We start from the raw sequence: 27,224 nt of genomic DNA on the forward strand, positions 1-27,224 counted from the left end.
TTACAGATTTTACGGCCGGTAGCATCACATACGCACACCATCGGATCCACCTCCACGCGCTGGTATGATCTGCCCGAAATAGGTCCGTTTAAGTAAATATGATACACACAGCGACAACGAGCACTTTACATCAATTGCTGCGCTATTTGAAGCGTTTTGTCCTGTTGAATGTTTCTACTTTCCGGTTTCCACTTTTTCAGCGGAAAATTCAATCAAAAGTTTACGCTTTTTATGGTGTGCGGGACCAAAACCGAAAAAGAAAAAAATGAAAAGTGGCCCGGCTGCGGTTCAATGGAAAGTGTAAACAAACCAGAACGCTAAACTAACTGCGTTGATGTCGATGATTTATATGACACATGTATTTCGCTGCCTCGACCTCATACTCTTCCGGTAGCAACAATCCCCCCATGGCCGCATACACCTGCACTCCCTCAACGAATTGATTTATTTTTTGTGTTTTTAAAACGAATCAATTGGTCAATTGACGTTGGCGATGTATTGTAAACATGTCACGGGGATGTTGCGTTGCGCCGGGAAATGATGACGGATGGACCGATACGCATAAGCGATAACAACAAAAGGTGACTGTTACAATTGTGAAACTGCACCATTCTGTTTTGGGCATGCATTATTACATCATGATTTAATGACACTGCTTTATTATAACATTTTTTATTTAGTAATTGCTACTTTTGTGCATTAATCAAAAGTCCAATAAAGGCATATTCATTATTATAACTGGCTAGACATGCGTGTACTGTTAAAAGCATGATTTCAACCACAATTTATTTATTTGTCATAAATAAACGTTTTCACTATAATTTATATTCTATCTATTCAATTGGAGATCAAATATAAATTAACATCAAAAAAATCAATATCAATTAAATTTCATCCCACACTCATTTAACCTTGGGCAACTACTTATAAAAAACACAATTTTAGTATGCGATCAATATTGCATTTACAAATATAGTTAAATCATTTAATTAAAAAAAATATATTTCATACCAAGCAAAAAACTACGTTTTAGTAAACTTTACATTTTCTCTTATTGCAAGAGGAGAAAATAAAACCTACGAAGTCAAATACATATACAGCTGAAACATAGAACTATTTCACTGCTAGGTTTGTTATAATAATGTTAGCCAACAAACTTAAGGGTTTTCGAATAATTTATAATAATATCCAACACTTGATGATTTCAAAAATGGTAGCCGTGATAGTTAACGTGTTAATAAGTGTTTTCATGTGAATGTTTACAGTTTCAAGAGTAGGTAATAAAATGAAACAATAAGCACAACAAATAATTAATATTATGTATATCATATAGTCGCGTCGATAAATATTCATAAATAAATTTCCACAGAATTAGTTAGTTAAGAGTTAGTAAAAATCGGCTCTAAAATCGATTCAAATAAAAGAAACTACTCCCGACAAGTGCGGTAAAGGAAATGGTGTAAAGAACACTTAAAAAAGTAATAGATGTAAAGAACACTTGAATTTTAAATCAATCGATTCACAGTTCTTCAAGGAATGCTGAATATTTATGATTACTAAATCGTGTGACTGATTTAAACATTAGTGAAAATATAATCTGAAATGAATCTGAATCTAAATGAATCTAAAAGGAAATGAATCTAAATGAAAACATTACAAAACTGTAATCAAAATTATGAACACCTAATCCAATATTCCTTTCCCTGGGAATCTTTCTCCATACGCTGCACGATGTAGTCTTTAGTCATTAGTTGTTCATTTTGTTCCGTACAAGTGACCATACAGATGACATGATGACTGTACTATCCACATAATAGCCTAGCTCAGATTTTGAGCTAGACGGCCCGATACTATGTTTCGTATGTGTGCTGAATTTAATGCTCCCTTAGTTATGGCGAATCACAAATCTTCAGAGATAGATTCCGGCTCATGACATAGCCGTAGTAATTCTGCAAATTTGTTTTCGTGATGTTCCATTTTTTGTTTGAAGTGCCTTTTATAAATTGTTATCTATACATCCTCAAGTCATGTTGAAGATTCATAAACGGCAATATTATAAGGCCGTTTATCTATTAGCAATTGTCTTCTCTAATTGTCAACAATGGAAGATTCGTGTTATGACTTCTTTTTTGTGTTTTCTGTCAGACAAATGAGCTTTAACGAAAGACAAGCTTGCAAGCGAACTAGTTGCTGGTGGGTGTCTGCTAAACCCTGATGTTGGTTCTGCTGCAGCAGACGTTACTGTTGTTGTTGCAAAGCTAATGTGGATATTGTGGCCAATGTGAATGGCAAAAGTAATATAATTCAAAGCACTGTCAAATGCATCTGTTCTGCGTATAACAGCAACATCAGCTTCAGTAACTTCTTCGACAACCAATAGCAGCAGATTTCATTCTATATAATCTCAACCTAGGTACAAGTACTACTCGAAAACGGATAAATAAAGTTAAATTAATTTCTGTCCTCTCCTTTGCCTCGATTTTCCCTCTGGGAATGTTTGAGTTAAGAAATACCTGTGCTGTAATATATGAAAAAATCACCAAATCTCTTTCTGGTAGTGTTGTGTACAGTAGTGCAACGGCCATATTTCAAAAGCAAAACGCATAATAAAGCTCTTAAAGGTTTGTCTCAACTCAACGAGGCCAACAACATGACGAGTCTAACATCATCTTCATCACAGCAATCTGTTTTCCGTTTTTGTTTGTCAGACAATTTTGTTTGTAATACATAATTGGCCCTTATATCAAAAATTCTCTTCAAACCTCACTCTTCCTCGCTTTCAATTTTCCTCAAATATTTTAACATCATGAATAATTTAAAGCCGTTAATTGAGATCGAACTCCGCACTTCCCTCGATCACATTCACAGTTCAGGGGCAGTAATTAATTTGTTATTGTTTTATTGTTTTTGTTTCACGTAAAGCAATCCGAATCTCTCCAGGCATTTGTGTACGTTCCTTGCATATCATCAGTGAGACCGCACGAGACGTGTCTGACGGGCCACTGACTGCAGGAAACCACGTGGCCACTCTTGAGGTTCAATTATATTAATTGACAAAAATTCGCACGCACAAACACAACGCAGCAGGCGACTCGCCGTGCCGCACCAGGCGCCTCCATTGTGTGGAGGCGATGTAATACAATCCGGGTGGGTATCAATAAAAGAGCATTATTATTTCGATGAGTTTCGTTTTCGGTGCGATTAACTGACACCTAGAAGCAAAGGACCGTAAAGCACAACCGAACCGAATGCACACGTGTATAAAGTACCGCACAGTTCAGCATTCACTGCACACATGCGTTCGAGCACTGAACCAAAGAAAAAGTTAAAAAAGCAGACTGCAAACACACGCCGGAACACAAAAAATGTATGCAAATGAAAGATACACGTTACGCAATGCAATGGCACTGATAGGTGTACCGGTACATGGAGCAAACGAAAGCAACAACAAAAAAAACATCAACATCGGAAAACAATTAAATTTTCTCGCTCCTTTCGGCTTTCAATTTAATTATCACCCATAAATCAAACCCCACCAAAGCAAGTGGTAAAAGTATAACAAATGCGCCCCTTTCGCAAAAGTGTCGAACCTCAAAGTGGAATGGTTAAAAATCACCCTAATTTAAAGCATTTTGTGGATGCTGGATTTTAAGTGCCCCCTTCTGGTCTGTTTGGAGTTGTCTGTACCGTTTGGAGCAGCTACATCCAAACTGCGCCCCTAACACTCTACCTGCACCAAACGCCAACCCAACCCTCAAGCAAACGAACGAAAAAGTGTCAAACAGCTTGAGCTCCTGTACTCCCGGTGCGCTTTTGTCGCGAGTTTTGTCACAATTTCCCACATCGTTGTTGTTCGTTATTTATTTTAATTTAATCCATTAACGAAATATCCTAGAGCGACCGTCTCGCATTTCCCGGTGTCTCATTATATGAATTGTCCCTGCTACGCATCTGTAAAACATACTTTATTTTGCAGTAACCGTGAAGTGCCGTCACGCATCACGCATCATGGCAACATCATTTTAAAATGGAGCGAGCAAAAATGAAAAAAATAAAATCTTCGGTGAAAAACTTCCTCGTACGTGGGGTTTGTCGCCAAATAATATCGTTCCTCTTACGGGCGCCACGGGCTTTTTTTTGTTTTGTTTATGCTGGAGTTCATTTGTTTGGCTCCACAGACACAGATTACGATATTTTTACGTTCCCCACGGCGCACTGCTGATTGAAAGACACGCGAAGGAACAGGGCACAAAGCGCACATAATGAAATTTCACTTCACCATGCATCGGTAGCACGCAGCCACCGAAAGTGAACAACGTCGCCACACAAGTGGAACACACCCCTTGTGGTACAGTAATGAAACGCTTCACAAACCAATTTTGAGCAAAATGCGAACTCGAGTGTGTTTGGTGTGCGGTTGCATCCCGGGGCAAGCGAATGGTGCCATTCACCCGGTGCAGTACCAAAAAAGGAGCGCGTGAGTGACAACCAACACCACTTTACACTGATCAAACACTTCCACATAGCATGTAATGCTCCTCGTAAAGAGCGAAAGCGAGAGAGAGAGAGAGAGTGAAAGCAAGTGCTATAGTGAGAAAGAGCAGGTAACAAGGAAGCATTGACCTGATGATTCCGGTTCCGGTCATCAGTGTGGGAGAAAGTCGAAAAATATAACCAAAAACGCCATGTCCCTGTTTTGCCACCGTAATGATCGCCACAATGTAATCGGAACGACAATTTAATGATGAGGACCCCCCTAGCGAGACACACACACACATTCACATTTCCATCACTCACAGGTGGTTCGAATGACAACGACGACACCCTAATTTTGTCAGCTCAACCGTACCAGCGTGGGGATCCCTTTTTCGCTATCGACGCGTTCCCGATCCCGATCTCCCCCTTCCTATTGAAACCGCGCTAATTTTCAAAGAATGAACCCCTAACACACACGCGACCAACTAAAAGGACGTTCTGTTTGACATCATCGACAACCCGACCGGGCAGGGATGGGATTAGGATAATTTTGTTTGTAAAACCCACCTTTTGCGCCAGTCGGTTCATAGAAGGGATCGCATTTGGGTTACGCGATGGAAAATGAACGATGTGCATTATATTCTGGTAATTGATTTTTGTAAAAGCTTCCTTCGACTAATCGCGATGTTACTAATTAGGTGTGCTGAAGCATGAACAGGGGTCACCGTCCGGGCTGTGACTCCGTTGGGTTCCGTTTCGGTGGGATGTTACTATTGCCAAGGTAGAAAGGTTTCAATGGGTTTGAATTTAAATAGGTATTGGTTGTGGGCGTAACAGGGCGAACCTAATAGAAAAAGTTGAGCAATGTTTTTTTTGTGTTTATAATGGCTCCCGATTATATGGAACCCATTTATCCATTTGTGGATCAATAAGGATTATTTTCACATTGAGATTTCAAAGGGAAAGTAGTGGTAAACCTATTACTGCTTTCTCCAATCTCAATGTGGAAATAATCCTGAATTACCTCCATTCTCTCTTTCTCCAAAGAACAGCTTAACGGGCTACTAGATAAGTTCCATTTTTGTTCTAATGATTAGTCCGTGCTATAACAACTCGATTCATATCAGATTTGATCCAAAGCTTTCAACTGGAAGTGGGACTGTCCCAAGATGTATCCCAAATTGCTAAATATTTCCAGTGCACCAACAGTTTCGAACGATGCAATTGTAAAAATTTAAAAATTTGTCATCAATTATCGATTTTAGATAGAAATTGGAGACATGATTTTAACTCATAAAGGTGCTTTTTTAGTTGAACTAAAATTAGCAGAAGAAGATTTAGAATTCGTCGTACTTCAATTTGCAAACTGAAATCCACACTGTCTGACATAGAATACTTTGAACAGATGCGATTTTAGCTCGCAAACAGTCTCAGACGACGCAAAAGATTTAGTCTATTTTAGTCCGGAAATCCTGTGAAAAGCATAACCAAAGTAGCAAGAAGTTAAATTTCTAAAGCTTCAATGTAAATTAAATTAAACATAAAAACGTATTTATTCCGTTAGAAGGCATGGATTTTTTGAGCAAAAAATAAATTGAAAAACAAATATTCAAAGATAACAAATACCAGAATCATAAAAGATTTTCTTTTTCTCGTTTGGAAGCGTTTAGAGGAATGGATCTGTTGTTAAGCACAACAGCAATTGTGGGGTTATTATTTAACGTATTCAGAATTCGGGACTCACTTTGGACCCTCCTTGGATAAATAATAAACGTTTTATTTTATAAGATACAGTCCTGGTCATAAGTATACGGGTAAATGTTTTTTTTATTATTTTTTTAACATTCATATCCATTTAAATTCTTCTTTTCTTAAGCTTAAGCTTAAAGCTTCTTAACCTTAAATTCTTCTTTTAATTCTTAAACATTGCCGAAATGCCTTTTTTTAATTCAATTTCATGTATTTTCATACATCTTTCAACCAGTATCTAATGAATTGTTACGCTTTTGGACATTTGGAACAACGACTTTAGACATAAATAATGGATTCAAATATTAAAAAAAGAAGAAAAAAGCTAAATAAATAAAGTTATAATTAAAATAATACTTGGGCAATTTCTAAGATTAATTTTACAGACACTGCTGAAAACTTTAATGATTTTTAATAGAAAATGTTTAACTATCATCTTACTCATATACCGAAACAATTTGTGGTAACAACCTTTTCATTTTCAAATTTCAGGATTTTCAATAAATTGCAACAAAACAGACGTTAGTTTATGTTATGTTGCCGTATAACTATGTTAAGCACTGTATGATAAAATATTAGAAATTATTTATAATTTGAAAAATTGTCTAAATTGAATAGAAGAGACTAATTAAAATGAAAACGAAATACGATCATCTTACACATGTTTAAGCTTCTTACAGCTATCGTCCAAAAATGCCATTTGTATCTCTTTAAGCGCAAATCGTTCTGTTCAATAATTCAATACGCGAATGAAATGCATTATTCATCCGTTTGAGCACCCTACGATCGTTCCAATCGCGCAATCCACCGGTTCATCACAACTCGCCTACGCTTGCCAAACAACAATTTCGGCACCCCTTTTTAAACATTCCTTGACTATACGCAAAAGGTGCATTTGAGTTTTTTTTTCGTATTTCGTACCAAAAAATAAAACCACGTACACACACACCTACACACCGTTTTCACTTCCACACACGTGCCGGGCATGGTAAAGCTCTTAAGAGAAGGTAGAAAAAAAGCCCCGGTTAAAAGGCTCCATTTTTCTGCCCGATTGTTCACAGCGACTAATGAAAACGATAAATTCAGCATTCAGCACGGTACACCGAAAATCTCAACCCCTTGCCAAATGGCCAATTCTTGCCAGCAAAAGAGTTAACAATCGAGGCCTGCTACCCGGTGTTGGTATGCGTTTCCCGTGCAAACGCTCAGTATTGCGGGGGAGGATTTTGTTGTTTTTTTTGCGCCTTTCTTTTGTGGAATATGTTCGCCTTTTTGAAAACAAAAGTCCCCGGCTGACGGGGAAAAACGGAATTTCATTTGTATGCCCTCCACTCACACACGACGCACGGTGGTTTTGTAAAATGAGCGATTTTTGTTAACCTTCTGTCAAAATATTCTTATCACACACACACACATACAAAAAATGCTCACCGTTTCATGCTGTCAACCCTTCGCCGGGTCAACACGTGCATCTCGTTTGCAGGAAACAAAAGGGCCACAAAGCCTGGGATGTATGGAATAGAGAGAAAAAGAAAAAAAAACTCCTCTGAAACGATGAATGATATAAAACCGTTGTTGCTCTCGCATAAGGCGCCAAAATCAGGGCAGGCGTAAGTAAAACAAGCGCACACAGAAGGATACCGGTAGTACGGAAACGTTAAAGCATAAAGCCCCGCGCCATCGAGAGGCACGAAAATGGGGTCCGGCCCACATCCAATTGAAATGCATCAAATGTTGGGTGTAAAAACAGTTGCAACAATCTGCAATAAATTTAACGTTGAATGGTTTTTCTTCGCGCACGCACACCGGGCCCAAACCAGGGTGTTTTCCGGGCCAAACCTCTTTCGAATCATAAATAAAAACCAACTTCAACTCGTCGTCCGACGGTACGGTACTGTGCTGTGCAGCATTCGGCATACCATCGCAGCTCACAGCAGCCGGCCCTAGCACCGCTGTCACTTTCCACGCCGCAACGTGATGTACTATCATTTCCACGCTAATTCCTTGCACCGTCCTGCACCAACAGCAGCTTGCATTTCCTATTCGCTCTTTTTTTTTGTTACAAACACGGGAAGATTGCAGCCCACTACATCCCTAAGGTATGGAAGGCCGTTTTTGTGTGGCCCTAGCCGATCCGTCCAAAACCTTGGCGCATTGTTGTTCATTACACATACATACATACTGGTTCCTGGGTGTGTGTGTGTTTTTCCTTTTTCCGAAATGCTTCACGAACAGAAACATGGAAACTTGGAATAATTCTGGCTGTGCATGCAAAAAAAAACCCAGTGCCACCAACAAACAGGCCCAATCTCGTAACGTGGTACACCCACTCCGGAATGTCCCAGCTACAGACACGCTCCCAGTGTGCCGAGAGACAAAAACTGACAAAAGAAAACAGATCCTCCCGCAACCGACAGCAACAACAACTCTGATCTGGTTCCAACATTGCCAACATGCCACCCTACGCCTCCAACCCCACCCACCCATACGCTTTCGCGGAAGTGAGGTGTCCATTTGATATGAAAAGTTTCCGAAACCGCGGAGATTGGATAAAGTCAATCCGGCTAAGCTTTTTGTGTATCGTGCCATCGAAACCAACGTTCCCGGGAGGTTCCCACAGCGAACCACGGGCACCAGAAGCGAGTGGGTTTTTGGCTGACGCTACATAAATCTCACTTTTATGCCTCAGGAATGGAATACCCTCTCCATCGGTATCCACTGTCGGTAACAGTTGGTTTTAATATGTATTCCTTTGAGCGTTTTTCTCGGTTTTTTTTTTTTTCATTTGTTCACTTTCGTCGGACCTGCCGGCAACAAAACCTGCATCTTTTTGGGGTGTAAATTCATGTACATTCGGCTGTAGTCGGCGTTGCATCGCAATGGCACTGCAAATGCGATGCTAGTCGTGGCAGTGGGCACGTTCATGATGATGGTGTTGCAACACTGTCGCACTCGCTGGGCTGCTTCGTGCGAACTGGAAAGTTGAATTTGTTTTCCATAAAATTAGAAGAAACAATTTGCCATCCCTTTCGGACGAATCGTGATACGGTGCCGTGATGGAATCGCTGGAAATATTTGTACAAATATATACGAGAGGTACGCTTAGATCCGTTGGTTCTGGAAACGGAACTTGTATGATTTCAATTTTGCCAATAGAAAGGATTCGTCCAAGGACACTCAATTTTGAAACACGATTAATCGTTACAACGATTAATGTAACTCGATCGATAAAAATGTGACCTACTTTGATGGTTCCTTACAAGTTGAACTGTTACAAATACGGATTATCGGTCTAGTGTTGGATAAAATTCTAATTTTATTTTTCCGGAGTCTGACTCTGGTAAATTCCGGAGTTAGCTCTGGATGAACTGCGGAACCCCCGTAAAGACCCCGGAGTGAACTCAGCATTACTCCAGTGTACTCAGGTCCTCCGCTACTAATTTCGGTGTTAACTTCAAAGTCATCCTGAGTAAAACCCGGATTCTACTTCTAAGTAATCCTGAGTCTTCTCCGGCGTGGACTGTGGAATTATCCGGAGTAATCTGATTTGAAGTTTACTTCATTTTTTTTAAAGTTGAATCAGGGTTTTTACCTTCGGAGTCGGAATGGATTTATGAATCCACTCTGGTTCTCACAACAGTATACCGCTCTCGATTCTATTGAAAGAATTTCGCGAGATTATTTCTATTCTGAGAATTCAACTCATTTTGTTGCACAAGGATTAAGCGAATTCTGTTTATTATGTTTGTTTAAGTATGACGGTTACATATGAGCTAAAGAGTTTGCAATTTTCTTAAGGAATTTCCACTTTGTCTTGTGTCATAGGCATACTAGTTGTTGTTTAATATTCTATTAGATCTCAATATGTTAAATTATATTCTCACTTGTGATTCGTGAGTTAATTATATTTCAAATGTTAAAAGAATAATCAAAACATACTTTACTATTGTATTTCTTTCTGTAGCATCTCAGAAAACGTGGGCTACATGCGAAATTTGCGAAAGAACAAGAACAGAAGGAGAAAATAGCAGGTGCCTAGAAGAATGTTGCCCTATGTCCAATGAGTGGTAACGAAAGAGAAAAAAAGGACAACATTAACTACTTTAATGTTTTATTTTATTTTATTTTATTTATATTTCCATTGTGAAAGCTTTCTCCGTATTATCGACTACTTTAATGTATCTAACTAGAACTCTGAGTACTTTAATGTATCTAACTAGAAATTGTTTTCTACTTGGTAGCTCGCTGGAACTCATTAACTCCAGTAACGATCGTACCGATTTGCCATCGGTTGGCATTTAAATTAGCAAACAAAATCAAACCATTTAAATCATTTAAATCAACAACAGGAAAACAAATCAAAAGGGATCTCTAGGTTCAAAATTTATATTATACTTCGTTGATTATTTGTAAACTGACATATGTCCGTACCTATATGTGAGGTACTTTAAAGGTTTGGTATTTTAAGAATTTTGTTAATTAGTGTATGTTGTTATGTTAAGAAACTCCATTGGATATTAATTTATTTCACACGTTTCAATTGATGTCGTTATGAGAAAGAAAATAACGATTTTTTTTAAATCCTGTAACTAGAGAGTTGCTCAGAACTAATAGTAATTAGGATATTATAAAGTAGAAAAGGAGTTGGCAGAAAAAATAGCTCTTTGACCGATGCTGGCTAATTAGGATGATTTGTTGGAAAGTTAGACGATAAACTCTTTTTAGTGTCTTCAGTTTAAAATGATAAACATACAAGATGAATTCCGTGAATTTACGTGAAAACTTTTAATGTCCAACACAGCAAATCCCAGGGACACATTTAGAAAATGCACTATGGTGCGACATAACTTTCTCACACGAAGCGTTTCCATCGTGTATTTGACACCCGAATGAGCACAGTCAATATGTTAAGTCAAGTTAACTATTCGTAACAAGGGTTTACACTAACTATCACCAATCTATCAGCAATCTCCCTCGCGCACTCTGTCTCACTGGTAGCAGTAAAATGATCTAGGCGTGTTTGCGATAATCCAATCGAGATACTCAGTGACCCTCGTGTTAACGCTCGGTTTCTCGGTAGCACACGCGATACCGAAGCTCACGATACCAACGTTGTACAGCAAACCTGTGCTGGGGTTTGTGTAAAACAATGGCCCACCAGAATCAGCCTAAAACAACAACAAAAAACACACCCTCAACAATCTTTGCAAGCGTAACGAGCGTGGGCGAATGTTGCCTTACCTGACACGTGTCCCGTTTGGGGGTAAAGGTGCACAGCTGCTGGGCCGGAACCGTTGCCCGAATTTGCCGGGAGCAGTCCGAATTTCCGATAACGTCCAGCTGCACCTTGTTCAGAGCGGTCGCGCGCGGCCCGCCAAAGTCCAGGTCGCCCCAGCCGGTCGCCACGACCGTGCTGCCCTCGAACGTTTGGGACGTGTAGCGCCACGGCAGACAGACCGGCCCAACGCCCGGATTGTACTGGATCGGTTGCTGCGTGCGCACGAGCGCAACATCGTTCGCCAACGGTTTGACCGTGAAGCTCGGGTGGCTCATAAACTGCGCCACGATGTGCACCTGCGAGTAGCTGGTATCGCTTCCGGTTTTGATATTGTGATCACCCACCAGCAGCGCCGTATCGTTCGTGGTGCGCTGCAACAGACAGTGGGCGGCCGTCAGGGCGTAACCGTTCGTCACTGTGAACGGGAGGGCGAAAAGGTAAACAACGGAACCCGACGAATTCGTGCTGGCACCCCGAGCTTACCGATAGTCGCGCCGCAAATGACAGTTTTCGTTTTGACGTCTATCAGCGCGGCCATCATGGGGAACTCATTTACCATCGTCTCCACACCGTTCACGATCCGTTGCTGTAAGAAGCGGGCCGACAGAAGGGAAATCCTTGAACATAACCGGGCACGCGTGTAAGATGCGCACAGCCATACGATACCGTTTTCTTTCTGCCACACTCGCAATTCTGCTGCGGGATGGAGAGCTGGCAGGAGAATAACCCACCATTGCTGGTGGGGGCGGATGTAAACTGTATCGACATGACGTTACCGTCCGATTTTTCCTGCAACCGGCCGGCTCCACAGTAGGCGATTGCGTCGGAGAAATTCACCAATCCGCTGCGCGATACCCGGAACGAATCCAGCATGCAGTTGGTACTCTACGGAAACAGAAACGGGGTCAACTAATAACTGGAACCCAAAAACTACCGGCCTAAATAGACACGGAGTTTAATTTTTGTGTTTTGTTTTTGTTCGATGTTGGAACGGAACACTTACGCTTGGTATCTGAAAGGTGGGACAATCGAGTGCGATACGGTAGCCGTACGGTGCACGGATGTGGTACGTACACCGCAGGTTCGGCTCGTACGGCGAAGGATACTGGGGCGAGATAAGCTGATACACCGATCCGAACTTCATATCGAGTATGAACGAACACTGGCCCTGCACCTGACGTGTGCAGCAGGCGAGCGCGAGAACAACCGGAACCAATTTCCACCACATTGTTTGACGGCACACTGCAAGGCTTCTGCTTTCCGTTGGCCGGTGGCAACACACTAACTGCTGCGGTACCGTATTTTGCATACTTAAATACATTCGCCCCTTTGCCACCTCGAGCTCCCACCCCGACGGGGAACGGCCGGAGTGTTGACGATTCCGTTGGGGACTAAAGCATTCCATCACCGGGGAACGTATCAAGCGATCACTTGACGCACCAATAAACAAAAAAGCACTACCGGGTAACACTAACTAACCTGCACGGAAACATAAATAATGGTGCTGATTCTGGATTCTGGTGCGAACAACAACACGACAAAAAAAACCGGTTCCACAACGCGCTTCGAGCAACACAACATTGCGTGCTTTTTCGGTGGTTTTTTGATTAGTTTTTGATTGACGTAGCCTAAAATTGAACCTGGCCGGACCGAACCGTTGGCGTTTATCACTAACCTGCATCAGGCCAGTCCGGGAGGGGTGTGTGCTTTTTTGCTTCCGATGCGGTTATTTCTAGTCACACTGCGCCCACACAAAGTGCGTGCAAAGTGGTGAAAAGTGTCATTTTGGATGTTTTGTTTTGGGGTCTCAGTGTCTTCCCACCCAGTGGCTCAGTGGTCGGCAAACTGCTCGGAGCAAAGAACCGTAAAAGACACGTGGAATTAGTATCAAAGCGTTATTCTGCAAAACTTGCACCTGCATTAGCAAACAGTTTGAATGATCCTCAGCTCTCCCAACGGGACAGCGGGAATCAACGCGAAAGCGTGCAGTCAGTGGTGATTCTTAATGTTACTACTATACTCTGAGCATCGATTGGAAGGTAAAATGTATTTGTATTTATATTTATAATTGAAAAACTGGTTGGCCAAACAAACTGGCATTATCACTTGACTTAAAAATTTGGCTAAGAGGTACAGTCACACAGGGTGGTTCTGGTTAAAACATTCGTCGAAAGGTACCAGTCAAAATCGTCATAAGATAGCGATTTATAGCGAGTCCTTAAACAGTGACGGTTGGTGAGCTTACTCGACTGCTTGCGAATAAACCCTAGCATTTTGTTTGCCTTGTCTACAATATCGTAGTAATGTTGATGAAATCAAAGCTTACGATCAAGGGAAACTCCTAGATCCCTGACAGTGTCACTCCGTTTTAGTAGAGTCCCTGAAATCGAATACCCAAAGACTAAAGGACGAGCTGATCTATAGAAGGACATGGACACGCACTTATCAACTGAAATTAGCAGGTCATTATTTTGACACCAGTAAGTAAAACAGTCAATGGCTCTTTGCAAACAGAGACAATCAGACATGCATCGAACAGAAAAAAAAACAGTCTAACGTCGTCAGCGTAGAGTAGGCAGTAAGATTCAGTTAAAACAGAAGTAACGTCATTAACAAACATCGAAAACAGTAACAGCCCTAAGCTACTGCCCTGGGGAACAACCTGAAGAGCTCTCGAATTCGTGCGATGAACAGCTTCCAATTTGTGCATGGTTAACGAGGTATGTGATCGGAAACATGGAAGAGTTATTGGTGACCAGGATCATGCGCCAATCCCAATGTTTCGGCCATGAATGTGGACACAAAGTCCAAGCCTTGCGTTCAGGGTGTCAAGAACCAGAAGGGACTACATACATACAAAGTTCCGAAGCTTCCAAATAGTAACGAACTGCAAAATATCGTGAGAAAGTCATAACCTATGCACCCAATTGTTGATGGCGAAGCCTCACTGTTTCATCATGGATGATGCGGTTCCATCAAGATAGCATCAAGGACCATTATTGTCCAACCTTGACGTTGGAGTTTGATGTTCCGTAAGAAGTAGGGAAGTTTAAACTTGGAAAGCTTGTCTATAAATGCATCCTTTGACAAACGATCGGCTAATCTAATCAGATTACTACATTACTCTTCGTTAATGTTTAATGTTTATTATTCAGTCGATACACAAGGAATCCCTCTATCTTCCCAGGGTAGATCTACCTCAAGGACTGTCTAGGAGTGTGTTTAATTCTTCTGTTGATGCAAACCGAGAGACCAACGATCTTCTTGGCTGATTTAACTGCGTAACACTATTCAAATTTTATTTTTTAGTAATTCGAATCCAACGCCTCCGAAACTGAGGCCTATCTCCAACATCCCAAGGGTATCGAATCATATCATCATATTTCCGAGAAGAATATGCTGCAATCAGATGTTGTGCAGAACTCAATGATATAGATTATTGAATTTGAAGGAAATACATATAACAAAAGTTTACTAAAGAGTTTTAATTTGTTGGCCGAAAGTTTGCAAATTAACGGTCAACTTTCATTCAAGTTATTCCCTTTTTAGCCAGCCTTATATTAAAATTCTCGGTGAGGCTATTAATTTGGAACCTCACCATTTAAAGCTTTTGTAATGCGTAAGTTTAGCTTAATTTAGATAAACTTTAGTTGGTATTAACGGATATTCTTACTTTATTTTGATTTTTTTAGTGTAAAATTATTCTTCCAACTCACAAAAGCATCTGTTAACAAGATCAAAGTGGCTGCATCATTAAAACATCCTATGCTTCATCTCGGCCCCAGTTAGAAAAAAAAAACTGAACGAATCATGAATCATGTTTGGACTAATGCAATAGAGTAGCATGGCAGAAGCCTCAAGTAACCGAAACGTCCAAACACAACGGACATCGAAATATCTCCCTTGTTCTCGCCCGATTCACCTTGTTGTCTAGGAAAATTTCAACAATGTCTAGAATTTATATGAACATTCTCATAAGGTGCAAATGAAGTTAGAATTTGTGGTAAATTTTTAGAAACCTCAGCATGGTACGGACCATTTTTGATGAAGAGCAACAGTGAAAATGGCAAAGAGAAAAATTTAGATGAAGTCACGCGAGAACGCATCGTAGCGTTGAAGGATGAAAGTGATCGTTCAATGAGCCGATCAGATCAGTTGCTGTTTTAAGATATTTTTACAATTTACTCCTAGAAAATGATGTGTTTGTTGTGAGATGTGGGAATGTTTCACTGCAAATTTAAACCACCCTTTATTTTTCGAAAATCAATAAAAAAGTCCTTCATTCCAACCAAACCGTAGGCAGCAAACTAGATTCAATGAAGCAGAAAACGGTTCCATAAATCATCGCCTCGGAAAAACCCCTCCGGCGTATATGCTTCCTGGGTTTGTTGTGGTAATGTGAGTGGTTTACTGTACCATCATTTACGGTCGAACGAGCTGCTGAAATCGAAACACGGAAGCAACAACAACAAATGGGCAAAGTGGCATCCCCTGGTTTCCCTATTACGGCATTAACCCACCGGCCTTAAGCAACAAGCAGGGGCTTTTTTAAACATTTTTTTTAATTTGCATTTTTTGCATTTCCTGATTACCTGGTACTTGTTTTGTTTTGTGCATGCAAAATAAAAATACAAAACAAACAAATTTCAAGCCTGATAACAGACTGCGGGGGTGTTTGATAGAAGCTATTAAAACACACACACACACGCCGGTATCCGTAATCAGCAAAACGAGCTTTAGTCGTATTTTATTCCATACCACACAAACAATTAAATTCAATATTTACCCCCTACAATGGTGGCCCCCGCGGAAGGGTGTTTTGCCGACGGGCCATAATCAGTAGCACCCTCCCCAGCCATCGGGCCGGTAATGGTAGCTGCGGAGATGCATCGTAAATTTTCGTCAACTTAGTTGTGCGTAAAATTAAATTTTTGTCAATCGATTTCACTTCATTCCCGTAATCGGTGGTGTGTCGTTCGGTGCAGGTATTTTTTACACACTTTTGTTCGATTGATTTTGAGCTTCTTTTTTTGCCCATATTTTAGCATCGTTTTTTGCTTGCCTTATTCAATTAAACCCACTGCAGAATGTGAAACATGGGTTGGCGCATTGTTTCATTGGCTTGCATGGGCGATGGGTTTGTGTAATAATTTCATACGGAAATATATCTTATGATGGAGATTGAAATATATTTCAAAAGCTTTGTTTACTCAGCAATGTATTCTGGATAGTGTATTCACCTTCCACTCGTTTCATCACATGTTCCTTAATAGTTTTGAAAAATTTGATAATACGACAAAAGCCATCAGTTTTAAAAATTAAGCAGACATTTTAAGGCAATCTGATATATTAAAATTGACGACAAATAATAAAAAAATTACAAAAAAAATATAAAAGAAGAACAAAAATAAAAAATAACTGATAAAACAATATTATATGATCTAAAAATAACAAAAACAAAATCTAAATTTATCGAGACGATCGACAAGAACCGAAAGCTATGAAATGGCGTATGCAAATGAAAATAATCAAAAAATAATAACCGAAAAAACTAAAAGGAACAAAAAACAGTAAAGAAATGAAAAGAAACAAAGGGAAACGAAAAGAAATAAAATTAAAAAAAGAAGTAAATAAATAAATTAGGAGAACAGTAGGTAAATGCAAAAAAGGTGAAGACTAAAGGAAAGAAACAAAAATTACATAAAATAAAAACAACAAAAGCAGGAGAGAAAGAGCGAGTTTCATGTTTTTAATCATTTCTATCAACATTTTTTTTCAGTTTAGGTTTTACTAACAAGTTTAGTTGTATCCTGCTCTTTAAACTCTGTCCGAGGGCTGAACTGTAAAAAAAAAGATAATCTAGTAAATATTTCCTGTTTCAGCATAACCTGAATTCTTCTACTTATTAGTGGATGTCTTTTTAATTAACGTGCTAATATTATAGTGAACGTAGAATCACAAAAAAGTAGACACAGCATCAGAAGACAGCAAATCAATTAAAAGTTATCGCAATGATTAGTGTAAAAAAGTTTTCCCAATTAAAATGATTCCGAGTTGTCTATCGGGAATGTACCGAAACATTTGATAAGGTATGATAAAAAAAACACACACAGAATTTCTAACAAATTGTTTCGTTGACTGTTTTCGTCCTACTGCCGCCCATGCTACCCACGCAGGTAGTGCATGATGAGAGGTGCGATTGTATCGTTTTACTTTTCCCTTTTGTGTTTTTTTTGGGGTCACATAAAACCCACTACCATATTGTGCCTTCCGTCAGACACCTTCGAACGTGTTCCCAAACGCATGATGATATGCAAAATTTATTTTTCCCCCGCCTCGGCCAAAAGTCTGCCAACATCTCCCACATCACACACATCTCTCTGTCCATGATGTGCATAGTAGTAGCCATTGCTTTTTTTGTGTGTTTGTTTGTTTTGCAACAGCTTATCAGTTTTTCCCCCCACTCCCCAGCATAAGGCCACCATTTGTTAACATCCAAATTACTCTGTCACACCCGGTATTGCTTTAAGCTTACGGTTTCAAAGATTAGGAGAAACGAAAATCATCTCCCGTCGCAGGCTGCGAACACGCTGTGGGGTGATTATCGTAGTGTGAATATGCTGAAAATAGTACACAAACACAATAAAAAACAAAAAAAAAATAACAACCTAATGCTTCATATTTCTGACCTCATTCCAGGGACAGGCACAACTTTTGCACAACCCTTCCCCCCCCCCCTCGCCCCCCACCCCCTCACATTTGCCATCTTTCATTGTGACAGTATTCTTTTTGTTATTCCTTTGTCCACCGTCATACTTTTCCTTTTTAATATTTTCCTGCTTCCGATTGTACATTCCAACTCCGCTCGAACGCTGTAATGCCACGTGCTAGAATGTGGCCCCACATATATCGTCGTGGGTGAAGCAACTATGCGAAACTATAAACACTCCACCCGTGGTCGTGTGGGCGAGCTTTGTTATATCAACCCAGCCACCCATTACGCTTCGCAGTAGGCGAGGAGGCGAGTGAGCAAATAACTTTCCTCGAGGACACCCACACCCGAGTTTTTCTTTCCCACGCAATTTACACTTCCGCATTGGAAAGTAAGGCACAACGACAACAAAAAAAAACCCAAAACCGGGACGGCCAAAAGGATGACTGCCGGGATGCAAGGATGTGTAAAAGTATTCGGAAGTTTGCCGTTGCCATAATGAAAATGAAAATTCCCTCATCAACGCTCGAATAAAATCTCACTCACTATCAATTTGATGCCTTTTTGCTGACTTTTTTTTTCTTCTCCCGGTATTTCAATCCGCTTGCTGTCCGTTGTGTGTGTGTGTTTGTGCGAATGTATATTTACTTGTTTTATCTTTACGACTGCACAATAGGACCCATCCGCTCCCAAAAATAAACGCACCCCCCCATTTCAGCCCCAAAAACTCAAACCGACTGACCCATGTCAGCACAAACCTTTTCGAGGGAGGGGTGGGAGGGTGTGCAGGAATAAACGGCGAGTCGGTTTCCCACCACGCTTATCATGGTTATCTTTATCCGACTCGGACCTAAGATCCCGAGAAGCGCCGAGCATTTCGGCGTACAGACAATTGTGCTATAAACGCAAAAGAAATTATGCCGAGAGTTTCAGTAGCGATACCATTTCGCTACCTTCCACATTTAATTGAGAACCAGGCAGGAAACTCGTTGCCGTGCGTCGAGGTGGAAATAAGAGTTTGGGGCAGTAGTACATAGATTTGTTGGTGAAAGCAAACAAAACCCACCCATAGTTAGGCTGTGTGTGGTGCGCGCAAGCGAAAAGATAATTCGAAGTGAATAGACATCCGTAACGAGTGGACCATCACCACCAGAAATGACTTAAAAGAAGAAGCTAATACGTTCAATTCGGAGTTCGAAGCAGCGGAAACGTCTTCCCACCCCCGCTCCGACGGGGAAAGTGACCTTGATTAATCAGACAAGAATTAACACCGAAACGGAAGCAAGCATCCTCTGCTCCAACCCCAGCAACCTCGGAAGATCTTCACGAGGACAAAGCAAAATGAAATTAAAATTATCCTTCGGTAAATAGTAATTCCCTCCTAAGGGGGAGGGCGTGGGGGCAAGTAAACGGACGTGAGGTTTACAAACCGAAACCGACATTCGGAATCAGATTCGCATCCGGTACATAATTAAATATCACTTCCCCTCACTGTGATCGATAAACGAACCGGCGGAACTGAAGCGTTAATGAGCGTTTGTGTTGCACTGTACTTACGCCTGTACGCCCGGAAACCGGGAGGTGTCCGAGAGACATTTCATTGCGGCTTTCACATTTCATTACATCCGGAAGAATTGCAAAACAAACCAGAGAGCTCCCGGGAGCGTCAATTTACGATTAAATAATGCCATGTTCTCAGTAGCCTCGGTATCATGGGCAAACATTTAATCAAGTCTTTACTACCGCATCTACGTACATCTTTGCAGGTGCCGGATTATGGCTTGTTTGGTGCTCAGTGGTCACCGCTCAGTACGGTGGTTGTGACTACACGATCAATATCGCCAGCGGACAGTCGTACTCGATCTACTCACCGTACTACGGCGGACTGTATCCGGCCTATACGCAGTGTCGCTGGACATTGACCACTACGCAAGGCTCTCGGATTTCCTTGTCATGCAGCGACATTTCCCTTCCATTGGTAATTTTACCATTCGTTGTCTTAACTTGATCAACATCCCTCAGCAGATTCGATCTCTTCCGTCTCCCAGAGCCCTTCCTGCAATGCCGACCGGCTGGTTGTTTCCAAAACCGGTCAAAGTAACCTCACCGATGGTCAACTTTACTGTGGTTCGGGTGTACTCACCACGGAATCATCCGTCAATCGGATGGTGGTTGCGTTGCAGGTCCCCGCCACCACCCAAGGTGGACGGTTCTTCTGCACTGCCACCAAGATCGAATGTCAATGCGGTGTACGTCGAACGGTGGGTAACGTCTTGGGCATCGTGCTGGACAACGTTACTACGTCCGCTTTCAATCTTTACAGAGAAAAATTGTGAACGGAGAAGAAACGCTTGTGAACGAATTTCCCATGATGGCCGCCCTGGTGGATGGATCGAAAAGTGGCGAAGGCATCTTTTGCGGTGCAACTATTAGTAGGCAAACCCATTACCTCATTCACCATTCTCAATGACTTCCTTATGCAACCCGCTTTTGCTCTTCTGTTTCTTTCCAGTAACGAACTTCCACGCAGTTACGGCCGCCCATTGCTACATGGGAAGATCGATTGTAAACTTGGCGCTGCTGGTCGGAGAGCACGACATTACCATCGGTACGGATTCACCCTACACAGCTCTGCTGCTGCTCGCCTCCATCACGATCCACGAGGGGTACAGCAGTTCCGCAGCCTCCAGCAGCAACGACATCGCGATCGTACGTACCCGCACGGAGATCCTGTTCAATGCCGGCGTCGGACCTGCGTGTTTACCATTCAAGTTCGCCGGTGCATCATTCGTCGGAATTCAGCTGGAGGCGGTCGGATGGGGTACGCTCGATTACGGTGCACCGAAATCGAACGTACCGATGAAGGTTGGCCTCGCGGTTGTACCGCCGGCCCAGTGTGCATCGATCTACTCCAACTTCTCGGCCACCCAGCAGCTGTGCACATTTGCCGCGAGCAAAGACACCTGCCAGAGCGACTCCGGTGGTCCTCTGTTCTACACCGATGCGTACAATATGCGAGCCTATCTGCTCGGCACGATCGGGTACGGAATCGCGTGTGCTACCGATCGGCCCAGCGTCAGCACGAACGTCCTGTACTACATGCAGTGGATAATGAACAATACCTCCGAGTGGAATTACTGTTATCAATAAAGAGCACACGCGCAATCCTTCTTCATTTAACGCAATACGATACATTGAGTGTTTTTTGTCGAATCCAGCCCAGGTAGGACGTGACGCGGGTAGCTACGGACGGTGTCGACGCTGCACAGGCTGACCCATAGCTGATGATCCCAATCGTGTACATACGTTGGCTTCCCCGCAGGTACAGCGGGCCACCCGAATCGTACTGACAGGAGTCACGGTTTGCTGCAAAAGTGCATATCTTTTGGTCCGTGATGTACGTTGCCGAACAGCTCCCGTTGTCCAACACGTTCAGCGTTGTCTTGCGTAGCACCGTGGTCATCGGACCACCGAAGCTGGTTGTACCCCAACCGGCAATGTCTACCAACAGCCCGGCGAAGCTGTACGTGTTGTAGTTGAAGGGCAAACAGATCGGACCAACACCACGGTTGAAGTCGATCTCGGTGGTGGTCTGCAATAGGGCAATATCGTTGCTGCGCGTCTGGTCGTTGTAGTTCTCGTGAACAATGATCTGTTCAATGTTGTAGATCGCCGAATAGGGTGTATCCAGTCCGCTGCGATAATCATGATCACCGACAAGGGCCTGGACGCGACTCACACTCGGAATAATGCGAACACAGTGTGCAGTTGTAAGTACATAACGTGAGCTTACTGTACAAAATAAAACGAGAGTTAGTCTGATGTTAAGCAACTTTGGACAAATTCACCAAAACACATACTTATCACTCCAGAGCAGAACACGTTCGTGGTGAGTGGATCAAGCAGTCCCACCATGGAAGTGTACTCATTTACACCGGCCTCAGTACCTCCGACGATCTTCGCGGTTCTCGACCATCCGCAATCACATTCCTGCGGCTGCACTACTAACCGACACGTAAACGAACCCGAGTTGGTTGAGCTGGACGAGATGTACGAGACGGTCAGCTTGTTGAACAGTGACTTCCGTACGATCTGTCCCTTGCCGCAGAAGAATTCGCTACCCACAGGCGAAGCAAAGCCTTCGGTGGACACGTACAAGAAGTCCGTGGTGCAAGCGGAGGTCGGATTGGCCATGTTTAGCGTACACGCTGCCTGAATTGTGTACCCCGGTGGGGCACGTATCGCAAACCGACACGAACTTCCAGCGGGATAGTTCGATGGATATAGTGGAGAATTCAACGTTACATCCGCCACACTGGTCAGCTGAAACTGTCGATCACACGAATCGAACCAATCGGCTCGTGCCGAAAACCCATGGCTAATTAATGCCAACACTACTGCACGTAGCCAACCCATCGTGGCGACTAAAGTTCTTCAATTCCAGCATGCAAAAGATATATATCGATCCGGTATCTTGAAAACGCATCAAACAAACTATTCATTTCGCATATTTTCATAAACCATCTGTGCAAACAACTTTCCTTCACACAAGTTCAAGTTGTATTCGGAATTGGATGCTGCATCATCATTCATTGTTTTTTTTTTTGTTACTGTGTTTCCTTGAATGTTTTTTTTTACACTTTTTTGTCAACATCGTGCTTTTTTAGAGGTGAAAATAATAAAGTTAAGAGGTGGAATCTAGATCATGATAAAAAAAAACCAAAACGGACAAACATGCCTTAAAAACTTTACCTTTACTTATTCACATGCTATAGTGCTTATAGTATAACTAATATTACTCAATATTACTAATTTATTACTACTGATTGCATTTCAATTTTAGTAGACGAAATTTGAATTATGCCAGCTTTATGCCTATTTTATGCCAGAGAACTTCCCACTGTGCTTGACAAGCTTTCGCTACCGTCCACCAATAGCGCTGCTGATGCTTTGAAATGTCATATATCTGACAACAAACAAAACAACACAACGCTGCTCACAAAAAGGTAGAAGACAAGCGTAAACAAACGCGGCTTGTTGTGAAATATTCACGATTTCTTTAGCAAAAAGGCTGAAAACTTCCTGCTAGCACAACGATGGGCGACCGGTACAACATCCACAGCCAGCTGGAACATCTGCAAAGCAAATACATCGGTACGGGACATGCGGACACTACCAAGTACGAATGGCTAACAAACCAGCACCGTGACTCGCTGGCCAGCTACCTCGGACATTACGATATGCTGAGCTATTTTGCGGTCGCCGAGAATGAATCAAAGGCTAGAATCCGTTTCAACATCATGGAAAAGATGCTTCAACCGTGCGGCCCGCCTCCGGAAAAGACGGAAGACTAATAATAAATGTAATTGAACGCAAGTAATACAAGGTTCGTGTGTTGATTTTATTCTCTTGGTTTACATCATTTATCTGCACCCGAACTGACGGGAAGGGCACTGCCGGCTGTGTCCTCCTTGTCTTCGACAGGTTCGCTTTCATCGTCACTCTCTATCTCAAGCTCTCGAAGGTGTGTCTTAACTTTGCTCACCAGTAGGTGTTGTACGATCGGAACCAAATCGCCGCAGTTCGTGTTAAGTTGTTTACACGTTTGCCACAACATTTCGACATCCACATTCCCGTACTGCCGTATCTCCGATACCTGATCCAGCGTTGGAAGCTTTGCTATCATCACCAAACCATGATTATTTTCGGTGTACCCATCCATACACAAGGCTTCTTCCTCTGCCGTAGGGTCGACGAGAATACGGTTTCCTAGGATGCCGGCCGTTGCAGCCGTCACTATATCGAACATCGGAATGCATGCATCGCCAAGTGCTAATCCGGAAGCTGTTATTGCAACGGCTAGCGCCGACCCATCGTCTTCCAGCACGTTCGCAAACACATCTATCTGCAGATTAGGGAACAAATGCCGACAAACGGATGGGTTGAGAGCGCTCGTTAACGCCGTTGCCATACTGCGTTCACGTGCATCTGTTTGTGGAGATTTCCTCACCACCGAGGCAAAAGGAGAGTACTTAAAGTCACAGTACAGTTCTCCCAGCTGATTGAATTTGTTCTGCTTCGGTATTTCTCGTGGATCGAACACGGATACTATGACTTTGGTATTACCCAGCTCCACGTACGCTGATCCCTTCGCCGTTGAAACTACGCCGATTTTTGTATCTAAAATGTAAACCTTACATTACGATTATCCATATTAACGATGCAAATTTGTTGGTACGTACAATACTTGCGGTTTTCCAGCAGCCGGCGACCATCTTTGCGTGTTCCATCTTTTTCGAACGCCTCACTCAATCGTTCTTCGAACGCTTTCGGTGCACTAGCTTTGCAATATATCCGATGCGGTGTGGAAACTTCCGGTCCATTAATTCTTTTCGTATCTTGCGGCATTGTGAAAGTGCTTCTCCAACAAAAAAACAACAAAACGTGCTTTGGTTCTCGATCACAATTGTTTTGTTTTCAAATTGTTCTTTCCCCTGCAACATCTGATATGACACTTCACGCGCTAGCGCCATCTCGCGGTATACATTTGAAGTTAATCAATTCAAAATCACAACAAAAAGCATTGGCGAACAAACAATAGAACAGGAAACCACAAAACCAATGTCGTTTGGGTACAAAGAGCCCCAACATTAATAGATAAAATTTAATTTATTTTCCGAATCCCAGCATTCCCAACTAAAGCTATCCTAGAAAACATAAACCACGCAACGAAAAGCGAGTTTTTACACTGCAATTTACAGAGAGCAACAATTTCCCAGCTCTCCAGTAGTACATAATTAATTTGTTTACAAACAAATTTATAGCTATTTCATTTCATTTGCTTTTCCAAGCGTCGAAATCTCTTTTCCTGCTCTCGCGCTTTTGCCGGAAAGGATACTGTGTCCAGCGGAGGCACATGCGCATTTGCTTCTGTATATCCTTCATTATTTTCCATTTCCGTCCTATCCTGTTCAGACGGTTGTCAGTGCTTCCATCACAGAAACAACTACAGCTACTCCTCTCCGACTGCGTTATCTCGATTTTCATCTTTTCCCTCCAGTTTTTTGTGCGAAATGTACACATCGGGTTGCTCCAGCAAGTGAAACGCATCCCCGCGCAATCGAACGCCATCGAAAATGGCCGTTTTAGGAATCCACAAACTGAGCAGCATCAAATCGATGAAGCTGCTCGTCTGTCTGATCGGTGTAACGTCGTTCCTGCTGCTCATATTCTGTCTCTACACAACAATCAGCACACCGGAAAAGGAAGTGGCCCCACTGTCGTTACCGAACGATGGCTACCAGAATGTCGTATCGTACGAACTGCGACGCAGCCAAACGATCATACCGGAGAAGTACAATGAGCACCAAGTGAAGGCACGCATAATTCGGGACAAAATCAAACGGCTGGTAGGCAATAATAATCCACACACCGCAACGGGACCGCCATCGGAACATCGCAATCGAACCTTCCCTCTAAATCGTAACATACAAATCTTCTATCACGGTACGGTCGCATGGTACAAGCCACGTCCAACACATCCATCCAGCGATCGATTGATAGCGCGGATTTACGAAAATAATTCCGTGTCCTTTAAACCGAACGATGAACCGGTCATCAATACGGCGTTCTATCCAAAGCGAAGATTATACAACGCGAGCGAATCAATCATACGGGAACAGTTTAACGAGATACAAAACTGTGGCATCGGCACGGTGATCCTCGGATGGCAGCCCAACTTCTCCGAGTACTTGTTGCGCACGATCTTCAAAGTGGCGGATCAGTATGATCTGAAGATAGCGATCGAAATTCTCGACTACACGGACAGAACTATTGAAAGTATGCGGAGCAACATAAAGTATTTTATCGATGGATTTGGCAAAGGTCCGGCTGGTACAACTAGCACACTAAGCTACTACAATGTCCTGTCAAAGAAGCTCGAAATGCCACTGTTCTACATACGCAAAGCGTATCGCATCACGGACCCGGAATGGAAACGACTGCTTAGCCGCAACGGAATACTCACCATCCGGGGATCAAACTATGACGCTGTGCTACTGGCACATATCACCTCGAAGGACCACAAGTCCATGATCCGGCGGGCAGGCTTTGACGGATTCTACACGTACCTTCCGAGCAACGGAGCCAACTATGCGGCCACCTGGAAAAATTGGAACCAGCTGAAAAAGTTTGCCGACAGCTATCGGCTACTGTTTGTGCCCACAATTGGGCCTGGTTTCTACGATCGCCGAAAGTATCATCGTAACGTGAACCAGAACCACGGTATAACCAACATCAAACGCTACCGGTCGAACGGTCAATACTTCGACGTCGGGTGGCGCACATCGCTCAAGAACAATCTACAAATCATCACCATCAACAGCTACAATAACTGGGTCGATGGCACGCAGATAGAGGCCGCCATTCCGGTGTTCGGCTTCCGTGACTATTTACCAGGACCACCGGAAAAGTATCTCGATCTGACGCAGTCCTGGGTGGAAGAATACATCAAGTACAAGCTGAACAACATCAAGTTAAACAAGAAAACGGAACTCACGTTGAATTGTTACGATTTCATTAACAGCACTATTTGTTAGGTGTCGGAAGTATTTCGTTGATCTTACATGACGGATCTATAGAATAGTATGCTACGATTTGATAGATCTCGTTAGGATAGTTAGCCATGCATCTCGGTCCATTAGATTATGCTCCCCGGCCCCTAGGTGAGGGATAGCAATAGTAGAGATGATTGTCGTGTATTTCAAACCCCGTTGTACCACAGATATCCACTGTTTAAGTGCTCAACAGCTGATACCAAATTCAATGCCAAAGTTAGGATGCTGTCTGCTCCTTTGCCTGGACATGCAGACACACGCTAAGGTAGTTTGTTAAATAGTTGAAACTATATTTTGCCAAACAAGGATTGTAGAAGGTGTGTAGAGTGTACATATATTTTTCAAAGTTCTCAATAAAATCGTATTGATTAGGTTTTAAAAGAAACCTCCTTGG

At 42.3% G+C, this 27,224-nt stretch overlaps 6 protein-coding genes across 6 annotated transcripts; 3 read left to right on the forward strand and 3 right to left on the reverse strand.

Annotated features, from left to right (window-relative positions):
* Positions 1 to 11,213: 11,213 nt before the first annotated feature.
* Positions 11,214 to 12,731, reverse strand: LOC128297374 (venom serine protease-like). The gene is made up of 5 exons (XM_053033003.1): positions 12,507 to 12,731; positions 12,170 to 12,388; positions 11,987 to 12,089; positions 11,467 to 11,918; positions 11,214 to 11,393 (listed from the first exon to the last, which is right to left on the reverse strand). The coding sequence occupies exons 1-5, from the start codon at positions 12,729 to 12,731 to the stop codon at positions 11,214 to 11,216; spliced, it is 1,179 nt and encodes a 392-aa protein (XP_052888963.1).
* A 7,196-nt stretch (positions 12,732 to 19,927) lies between these two features.
* LOC128299077 (venom serine protease-like) lies at positions 19,928 to 21,365 on the forward strand. The gene is made up of 5 exons (XM_053034933.1): positions 19,928 to 19,931; positions 19,982 to 20,193; positions 20,264 to 20,476; positions 20,539 to 20,647; positions 20,728 to 21,365. The coding sequence occupies exons 1-5, from the start codon at positions 19,928 to 19,930 to the stop codon at positions 21,363 to 21,365; spliced, it is 1,176 nt and encodes a 391-aa protein (XP_052890893.1).
* Positions 21,366 to 21,387: 22 nt separating this feature from the next.
* On the reverse strand, positions 21,388 to 22,631 carry LOC128299086 (venom serine protease-like). Its single transcript, XM_053034943.1, has 2 exons — positions 22,076 to 22,631; positions 21,388 to 22,007 (listed from the first exon to the last, which is right to left on the reverse strand). The coding sequence occupies exons 1-2, from the start codon at positions 22,629 to 22,631 to the stop codon at positions 21,388 to 21,390; spliced, it is 1,176 nt and encodes a 391-aa protein (XP_052890903.1).
* A 573-nt stretch (positions 22,632 to 23,204) lies between these two features.
* Positions 23,205 to 23,586, forward strand: LOC128297081 (splicing factor 3B subunit 5). Its single transcript, XM_053032643.1, has 2 exons — positions 23,205 to 23,221; positions 23,286 to 23,586. The coding sequence occupies exon 2, from the start codon at positions 23,312 to 23,314 to the stop codon at positions 23,567 to 23,569; it is 258 nt and encodes an 85-aa protein (XP_052888603.1). The 5' UTR covers positions 23,205 to 23,221; positions 23,286 to 23,311; the 3' UTR covers positions 23,570 to 23,586.
* Positions 23,587 to 23,611: 25 nt separating this feature from the next.
* On the reverse strand, positions 23,612 to 24,647 carry LOC128297082 (exosome complex component MTR3-like). The gene is made up of 2 exons (XM_053032644.1): positions 24,458 to 24,647; positions 23,612 to 24,395 (listed from the first exon to the last, which is right to left on the reverse strand). The coding sequence occupies exons 1-2, from the start codon at positions 24,621 to 24,623 to the stop codon at positions 23,635 to 23,637; spliced, it is 927 nt and encodes a 308-aa protein (XP_052888604.1). The 5' UTR covers positions 24,624 to 24,647; the 3' UTR covers positions 23,612 to 23,634.
* Positions 24,648 to 25,351: 704 nt separating this feature from the next.
* LOC128298081 (glycoprotein endo-alpha-1,2-mannosidase) lies at positions 25,352 to 27,167 on the forward strand. Its single transcript, XM_053033813.1, has one exon. It carries the CDS (start codon positions 25,352 to 25,354, stop codon positions 26,810 to 26,812), a length of 1,461 nt encoding a protein of 486 aa, XP_052889773.1. The 3' UTR covers positions 26,813 to 27,167.
* Positions 27,168 to 27,224: the final 57 nt, after the last annotated feature.

The sequence above is a fragment of the Anopheles moucheti genome, chromosome 2, assembly GCF_943734755.1.
Source record: "Anopheles moucheti chromosome 2, idAnoMoucSN_F20_07, whole genome shotgun sequence".
NCBI classification, from domain to species: Eukaryota; Metazoa; Arthropoda; class Insecta; order Diptera; family Culicidae; genus Anopheles; species Anopheles moucheti.